Source organism: Apteryx mantelli, chromosome 34 (genome assembly GCF_036417845.1).
Source record: "Apteryx mantelli isolate bAptMan1 chromosome 34, bAptMan1.hap1, whole genome shotgun sequence".
NCBI lineage: Eukaryota > Metazoa > Chordata > Aves > Apterygiformes > Apterygidae > Apteryx > Apteryx mantelli.
This window is the reverse complement of record NC_090011.1, coordinates 1,731,159-1,740,001: the sequence shown is the minus strand read 5'-3', so window position 1 is coordinate 1,740,001 and position 8,843 is coordinate 1,731,159. Positions and strand designations below refer to the sequence as shown.

The 8,843-nt window shown below is 58.3% G+C and overlaps 1 protein-coding gene and 1 long non-coding RNA gene across 2 annotated transcripts; one reads left to right on the top strand and one right to left on the bottom strand.

Annotated features, from left to right (window-relative positions):
* Nucleotides 1–525: 525 nt before the first annotated feature.
* Nucleotides 526–1,259, top strand: LOC136994932 (uncharacterized). Its single transcript, XR_010886704.1, has 3 exons — nt 526–549; nt 849–875; nt 1,169–1,259. It is a non-coding gene; the product is annotated as an uncharacterized lncRNA (long non-coding RNA).
* A 3,572-nt stretch (nt 1,260–4,831) lies between these two features.
* Nucleotides 4,832–7,989, bottom strand: LOC136994879 (butyrophilin-like protein 9). The gene is made up of 3 exons (XM_067314275.1): nt 7,647–7,989; nt 6,991–7,275; nt 4,832–5,670 (listed from the first exon to the last, which is right to left on the bottom strand). Exons 1-3 carry the CDS (start codon nt 7,891–7,893, stop codon nt 4,832–4,834), a joined length of 1,371 nt encoding a protein of 456 aa, XP_067170376.1. The 5' UTR covers nt 7,894–7,989.
* Nucleotides 7,990–8,843: the final 854 nt, after the last annotated feature.

Sequence of the window (8,843 nt, the reverse complement as noted above, 5' to 3'; positions counted from 1 at the left end):
CTGCCCCTGCCATCTGCCCCACGGCACAGCACCCGTAGCACTCACCGAGGTTGAGAGCAAGGGGGGAACTGAGGCTGCTTTCCCAGAGCCCTCGTGCAAGATGAGTTGTCCTCACTCAGCACAGCCTCCCAGGATTGCCAGAGCAGGGCTCAGCAGCTTGGGACGAGGGCCAGAGGGCCCCAGGCAGCTCAGGGCTGGGCACAGTGTCCCCATGGTGAAAAGCCATCCTGGACCACAGTGAAGGACAGATTGGGGGGAGCTTCTGGCTGTGGGGAGCAGAGTGCATGGGGGGATCTGGTGGCTCCAGGTCCCCTCCAAGCTGTTGCCACAGCTCAAGACCGGGGGCAGCCAGGTGGGGATGTGCCCAGAGAGGTCCAAGAGGCATTGGGTGGTATCCGAGGGGTGAAGGAGGGCTGCAGGCAGCACGGACAAGGGGCCTCCTGCCAGCGTGCTTTGAGGAGGGATGGGCAGTGCCCGCAGGGCTGCCAGGAGGGATTGCAGGTGCTAAAGACCCTCTTTTCATTTCAGAGAGAGCCATTGAAGAGCTGGGTAAGAGCCGATGCTTTGTGGCCTTCTCCAAGGAGTCTCCTGCACCCACGTGCGTACCCTGCACCCCAGCGCTGTTTCCTACCTCCTGCCCAACCCCTTGGCCATGCCTGGGTGTGACTGTCGCCCAGGAGGTGCCTGGGTACCTGCAGACCCAGGGAGGGGCCTGGCCCTGGCAATGTGGGGCATTTCCCGTCATCCCCTGCCCCACAAAAGCCATCCCAGAGCTTCCCAAACTGGGGCCCCTGCACCCCCACCCTCACAGCCCCTCTCCTAACCATGCCCACCCTTTTCCTTTGCAGCTTTCCGAAAGGCACGGAGCTACCAGGGTGAGTGCTGGGTTTGGTGGGATCTGCGTAGGCTGCAGCCCCCCGGGGGGGGGGGTGGAGGGTGCTTGTGGTGCCAAGTCTGTATCATGCCAGAAGCTTGGGTCTGTGCAGGGATGCTTGGCTGGGATCAGTGTAGCATGACCCGGTGGGTGGCACGAGGCCATCAGGTCTCTGCTCATTCTCTATCCCCCAGGGCATGTGGGCAGGATGAAGCTGGGGGCTGCCCTTCCCTCTGGGGCTGGTGGATCCCAGCATGCCCCACGGATGACAGCGCTGTCCTGCTCTCTCCACAGTGGCCATCACCCTGGACCCAAGCCACCAGCACCCTGAACTCATCGTGTCGGAGCATGGCCAACGTGTCCAGTGCCGGCTCTCCTCACTGGGGCCAGCACCCCGCATTGCCGTGGGGCACCAGGGGTTTGCGTCCCAGAGGGCTTACTGGGAGGTGGAGGTGGGGGATGGGGAGGACTGGGAGCTGGGGGTGCTGAGCGAGAGCACCAGGGCCCGGGTGAGACGAGGGGAGGTGGAGGAACGCCCCAAGGAGGGCTTCTGGGCCCTGGGGAGAGCTGGCGGACGGTACCACGCCCTCGAGGCCGACACACTGCTGCAGAGCCAGGAGAAGGCAGTCATCATTGGGGTGTATCTGGATGGAGAAGCAGGGAAACTCATGTTTTATAATGTTGCTGGAATGGCCCTGATTGTGGACATCCCCGTGCCTGACTCGGAGACGCTCTACCCCTTCCTCAGCCCTGGCCCTGCCATGGGGGGTGCCGCTGGGAATCCCCTCCGCATCTGCTCCCCCAGTGACGGGGATTTCCCACAGCAATTAATCATGAAGAGATCTGCCAAAGATGCCCAGAGCAAGGATACTACAGAGCATCGTGACCATGCCATGCAGGAAGGGTGGGGAAATGATTTGGGATGGTCTTCCGCAAGTCCAACCCCCATCACCTCCTCCTCCAGTGACTGAGAGCTGCAGGAGTCCCAACAGCCACATCCAGACCCATCCCAAAGGCCTGGGGAGCTTCAGGGTCCCCCCAATGGGGACAAAGCTGTGACTGCAGCAGAAACCACTGAGGAGAAAAGCTCCTCACACCCCACCAGGTGCCCAGAGTCAGAGAGCAAAGCCTAGGCATGGCCTCAGTAGCATTGCTCCTGGCGCCAAGACAGGCAGGCCACCCCCACAGAGCCAGCCCCGGCTGCTGGTAAGGCCAGGTGGCTTTGGGACAAGGGACATCCCTCCCCATGTGGGGAGATAAATGCAGTGTGGAGGGGGGGCAGCGGGTGGACAGGGCTGCTGGCGAGGGGATGTGCAGCGCTCAGGACTAAATCTGGGGTGCCCCACACTCATTTGCAAGCTTTTGAGTAGGAAATTTTAAAAGCTTCTTTCCACTTGCAATTCCCAAATACAGCAATCCTTTCTGCACCTTCCTATGCCTCTTGTGTCTCACTGAACCTCTCCCCACGGCTTCTGTCAGGAGTTTTCCTGCACGTCTCCCCAGGTCTGCGTGCATGAGGCTGTATGTCCCTGTGCCCACAGCAGTCCCGTGCACCACGTGCTCCATGTGCAGAGCCCTGTCCACCTGACACAGTTTAGTGGGTGCTACAAACACATTTGGAGCATGCCACAGGCACAGGCTGAGGGTCGGGGTGTTGTGCAGACCTGCAGGTTTCCCAGGATGATCTTTTATCCATGCAGCAAGCAAGGGCTGTGGTGGAAGTTGCAGCCAAAAGGCTAAGGGGTGTGAGAAAGCAGGCGGGAGAGCAGTGGATGTTGTCTACCTTGACTTCAGCAAGGCTTTTGACACTGTCTCCCATAACATCCTCTTAGGGAAGCTCGGGAAGTGTGGGCTGGATGAGTGGACAGTGAGATGGATTGAGAAGTGGCTGAATGGCAGAGCTCAGAGGGTTGAGATCAGCAGTGCAGAGTCTAGTTGGAGGCCTGTAGCTCGTGGTGTCCCCCAGGGGTCAGTACTGGGTCCAGTCTTGTTCAACTTCTTCATCAATGACCTGGATGAAGGCACAGAGTGCACCCTCAGCAAGTTTGCTGATGATACAAAACTGGGAGGAGTGGCTGATACACCAGAGGGCTGTGCTGCCATTCAGAGGTACCTGGACGGGCTGGAGAGGTGGGCAGAGAGGAACCTCATGAAGTTCAACAAAGGCAAGTGCAGGGTTCTGCACCTGGGGAGGAATAACCCCATGCCCCAGTACAGGTTGGGGGTTGACCTGCTGGAAAGCAGCTCTGCTGAGAAGGACCTGGGAGTGCTGGTGGACACCAAGTTAAGCCTGAGGCAGCAGTGTGCCCTTGTAGCCAAGAAGGCCAATGGTATCCTGGGCTGCATCAGGAAGAGTGTTGCCAGCAGGTCGAGGGAGGTGATTCTCCCCCTCTCCTCAGCCCTGGTGAGGCCACATCTGGAGTAGTGTGTCCAGGTCTGGGCTCCCCAGTACAAGAGGGATGTGGCACTACTGGAGCAAGTGCAGCGAAGGGCCACAAAGATGATTAGGGGACTGGAGCATCTCTCTTATGAGGAAAGACTGAGAGAGCTGGGCCTGTTTAGCTTGGAGAAGAGAAGGCTGAGAGGAGATCTTATCAACGTGTACAAGTATCTGAAGGGAGGGTGTCGAGAGGATGGGACCAGACTCTTTTCAGTGGTGCCCAGCGACAGGACGCGAGGCAACGGGCACAAACTGAAACACAGACGCTTCCATCTGAACATGAGGAAAAACTTTTTCACTGTGAGGGTGACAGAGCACTGGAACAGGTTGCCCAGAGAGGTGGTGGAGTCTCCTTCTCTGGAGATATTCAAAAGCCGCCTGGATGCAATCCTGTGCAATGTGCTCTAGGTGACCCTGCTTGAGCAGGGGGGTTGGACTAGCTGATCTCCAGAGGTCCCTTCCAACCTCAGCGATTCTGTGATTCTGTGAGTCTGTGAAAGCAGTGAGGGATTTCTAAATCCTATGAAGAGCTGTGGCGACGAGGCCAGAGACAGCAAAATGTGAGGCCTGGACAGACAAGGTGGAGGTGCAGGGTTGGCTCAAAATAGTTTCAGATGCTCTTAGTGCAGGCAAAGTCTCTTCTTTGCCTCTGCTCTCCCGCTTCCCCTTCCCAGGCTGCAGCCGCCCTCCCTCCTGCCTGTGGCATCGTCTGCACCCGTATCGGGCTGGGGCTGGCGAGGGACAGGGGTCAGGGTGAGGCCCTTGCCCCCAACCTGCTGAAGTGGCACACTGGGGTTTGTCCCAGTGCAGGCGGATGCTGCAAAGAGGCCCTGCTCCACTGCAAGGCCCCGAGGGGAGGGAAGAGCTCTGGGGACATGCAGGGGCAGTGCTGGATTTCCCCTTGGGAGAATGGAGCAACCGTCTCCCTGTGAGCTCATGACAGAAGTATTGCTTGCCGCATGGATAAAGGATCATCCTGGGAAAACCTGCAGGTCTGCACGACACCCCGACTCCCAGCCTGCAGCCACGGCACGAATCAAGGTGGGTTTGCAACACCTGCTAAACCAAGCAGGTGGAAAGGGCTCTGCACATGGTGCACGTGGTGCACAGGGCTGCTGTGGGCACAGGGACATACAGCCTCATGCACAGAGACCTGGGGAGACGTGCAGGAAAACTCCTGACAGAAGGTGTGGGGAGAGGTTCAGTGAGACACAAGAGGCATAGGAAGGTGCAGAAAGGATTGCTGTATTTGGGAATGCAAGTGGAATTTGGGGCAAGTGGCTTTCAAAATTTCCTACTCAAAGGCCTGCAACTGGGTGCGTGGCCCTGAGCATTGCCCATCCCCTCGCCAGCAGCCCTGTCCACCCGCTGCCCCCCCTCCACACTGCATTTATCTCCCCACATGGGGAGGGATGTCCCTTGTCCCAAAGACACGTGGCCTCACCAGCAGCCGGGGCTGGCTCTGCGGGGGTGGCCAGCCTGTCTTGGCGCCAGGAGCAATGCTACTGAGGCCATGCCTAGGCTTTGCTCTCTGACTCTGGGCACCTGGTGGGGTGTGAGGAGCTTTTCTCCTCCATGGTTTCTGCTGCAGTGACAGCTGTGTCTCCACTGGGGGGACCCTGAATCTCTCCAGGCCTTTGGGATGGGTCTGGATGCAGCTGTTGGGACTCCTGCAGCTTGCAGTCACTGGAGCAGGAAGTGACGGGGGTCCGACTTCCTGAAGACCATCCCAAATCGTTTCCCCACCCTTCCTGCATGGCATGGCCACGATGCTCAGTAGTGTCCTTGCTCTGGGCATCTTTGGCAGATCTCTTCTGCACTAATTGCTGTGGGAAATCCCAGTCTCTGGGGGGGCAGATGCGGAGGGGATCCCCAGCGGCACCCCCCATGGCAGGGCCAGGGCTGAGGAAGGGGTAGAGCGTCTCCGAGTCAGGCACGGGGATGTCCATAATTAGGGCCATATGGACAACATTATAAAACATGAGTTTCCCCGCTTCTCCATCCAGATACACCCCAATGATGACTGCCTTCTCCTGGCTCTGCAGCAGTGTGTCGGCCTCGAGGGGGTGGTACCGTCCGCCCGCTCTCCCCAGGGCCCAGAAGCCCTCCTTGGGGCGTTCCTCCACCTCCCCTCGTCTCACCTGGGCCCTGGTGCTCTCGCTCAGCACCCCCAACTCCCAGTCCTCCCCATCCCCCACCTCCACCTCCCAGTAAGCCCTCTGGGATGCAAACCCCTGGTGCCCCACGGCAATGCGGGGGGCTGGCCCCAGCGAGGAGGGCCGGCACTGGACACGTTGGCCATGCTCCGACACGATGAGTTCAGGGTGCTGGTGGCTTGGGTCCAGGGTGATGGCCACTGTGGAGAGAGCAGGACAGCGCTGTCATCTGTGGGGCATGCTGGAATCCACCAACCCCAGAGGGAAGGGCAGACCCCAGCTTTGTGCTGCTCACGTGCCCCGGGTGATGGAGAGTGGGCAGAGACCTGATGGCCTCGTGCCACCCACCGGGCTTTGGCACACTGATCCCAGCCAAGCATCCCCGCACAGCTCTGAGCATGGGGACATGGACCAAAGCTGCCAGCGTGATCCAGATTTGGCACCACAAGCACCCTCCACCCACCCCTCTCCCAGGTGGCTGCACCCCCTGCAGCTCCCACCAGACCCAGCACTCACCCTGGTAGCTCCGTGACCTTCAGAAAACTGCAAAGGAAAAGGTGTGGGCATGGTTAGGAGAGGGGCTGTGAGGGTGGGGGTGCAGGGGTCCCGGTCCGGGAAGCTCTGGGATGGCTTTTGTGGGGCAGGGGATGGGGCCAAGCTCAGGAGACATTTCAGGATTGGCCAAACTGGGACAGCCTCCACTCACCCCTGAGGTGGCAGACCGTGCCAAGCAGACACCCAGGGTCCTCCACAGGGGTCACTGCCTTGCTGATGCGTCGTGTCCCTGCTCCTTCCACTGTGAGACAGCCTGGGGCCATCAGGCCCCACACCACATGTGGGGAAATGCTCCCTACAGCCAACAGCCATGCAACTGCTGGCCAGGCATGGACCTGCCCCCTGCACCTCCCCACGATCATGCAACCAGCAGTCCCTCAGCCCGAGACCCTTCCTTCCCCTTACCTCGGTGAGCAAAAAATGCTCCAGCTGCAAGGGCCAGGAGGAACAACACGAGCAGCACACAGAAGGCGGGCAGCCAGGGAGATGCACGAGGGAAGACGTCTCCTGGCATTGCCAAGAGAAATTGTGGAAATCATTGAGCTTGCAGCAACACCCTGCCCAAATCCTGCCTGCTGCCAGCAACCAGCGACCAGCAACCAGCAGCCTGGGCTACCCAAACTGCCCTTCCTGTCCAGCTGGTATGCGGCACCCTGCATGCCTCAGCTCTCTGCTTTTGCAAAGGACAGAAGGTGGTGGGGGGAATCATCTTTTTGCAACCTTCCAGAAAAGTTGTCTTTTTGGAAGATTTCCTCCAAGTTAGACCCCACGGCGAGGGGCTTGGACAAGCACAGTGAGAGAGAGGGAGCATGCTGATATTAGTGCCCTGTGGAGATTACGCTAATCAGGGAAGACCCCCCCCCCCCAGGAAGTCACTTTTTGGTGTCCCCGCACTCCACTCTCTGCAGGAGCTGGGGTTTATTGCTGCCTTGCGCTTGGCTGCGTTTCTGCATGTTGGAACTCACCTCCAAGCTCAATGGCTGAGTGCTGCTTGGTGCCCGTCAGGCTGTTTTGCACAATGCACCATATCTCACCAGCATCCTTTCCTCCAGGGACAGTGATGTGGCTCTCCACGGTGTAGAGCTGCTGCTGGTCCTGTGTGATGGTGGTCACTGGCTCCATTGCCAGGGCCTGCTCGTCCTGCGTGACCCAGCGGACCGTGGGCTCGGGGAACCATCCGGTGGATTTGCAGGACAGCCCCAGCCCCGACCCCTCAGGCCCCATCACAGAAATGCGCACAGGTGCAGTAGCTGCAGGAAGAGGAAAGTGGGTGCAGATAATGTGGTGCCTGGGGACACCCCTACCCCACCTTGTAGTTTCCCTCCTTTTTTGGCTGCTGCTGGAGTATTCTCTTAACAATGGAGCAGGATTGATGGTGGAGGCTTCCCTCCTGGCCAGAGTTGCCTCTCCCATCCCAGACCACTTTTCTCCTTTTCACTTAATCAGGTGTTGAGTCTTGCAACCCTTTTTCTGGGGGGTCAATGAGAACTCCGAGTCATGCAAGTCATGCATTCCTATGGAGGCCTGGATCCCCTACCTGCAGCTACCTTCCCACGCTTATGTAGGCAATGCAATGCCCGCTGCTCGAGAAGACCCTGGAGTGCCCGCAACTGCATCTCACCTTCAATCTGGAGCTCAGTGAGGGCCTCGTGGTTTCCTTCTGCACTTTTCACAATACACTGATAATTTCCAGCTTCCTTCACCCTCAGACTCTTCAGCTTCAGAGAGAGGTTTCCCCTGATGAACTCATTGGGGAACAACTCCGTCCGGTCCTTGTAGTCTCTCCCTTGCAGCTCCTGCTTTCCTCTGTCCGTGTAGCTGTGTATAATTATATATTCGGGTTCGTATTTCCTCCAGAGCAGCTCCATGTCGCGTAGGCGGACAGGGGGTGACAACTGGCAGGGCAAGATGATGTCCTGGCCAAACACCCCCACGACTGGCTGCCGGGAACTGGAGAGGGAGACTCCGCCTGGAAAAAACAACAGGATTAACATGAGTGAGACAGGATCCCGGCTTGGGTGAACAGAAACAACCTGGCATCCCTGGAAGACCGTGCACCCCATGTTACGGGGGGTATCTAGGTGAGGATCAGATGAAGGGCCTTACCGCAACTGGGACATACTGCCCAGAAGAGGACCATGCAAAGCCATCGATGCATCATCACAGGGGCTCTGGGCAGAGACCTGCAGAGAGAAAGAAGGGATGGGAGATGCTCTGGGGACATGCAACGGTCGCACATCTGGCGGACGCAGCAGGCTTGAGGCACAGAGCCAAACTAGGATGACACCATCTTGCAAAGAGGCATGAGATCCCATCACCTGCACCATCCCGCCTCTCTGGATGCTCAGTAAACCCCCTCGCAGATACATTAGGGATGCTGCAGCTGGAAAGCATCTCTTGGCTGCAAGAGTCAGTGTGGGGCTGAGCTGGGGGCTTCTGCCGGGGGTTTATCACAGCCCTTGAAAGGCCAGGAGGACAGAGAGACCTCCTTCATTAGCCCTGAGCTTTGGGAAAGCATGTTGAAGTTAACTGCCATGCCTTCAGTCTCTTGCCTGTAGCGTGTGTGCTCTTAGAGTAGAGGAAAGTACTAGGGATGCTGGCCCAGTGTAGACCCAAAGGGTTGAGCCACGGATGTTTTATTGTTTGCTGAGATCAGATAGGAAAAGAGGTGCCTGGAAAGAAAAGAGGCTCCCTCCCAGGACACTAACCTCATCTGTTGGAGGAGAATGATAAGAGACCGGAGGTGTTTTGGGTTGCAAGTTGAAAAAGTCAGCCTTGCTTTCTTGCATTCAAGGATGTGGACTCTGATCCGTGTCAG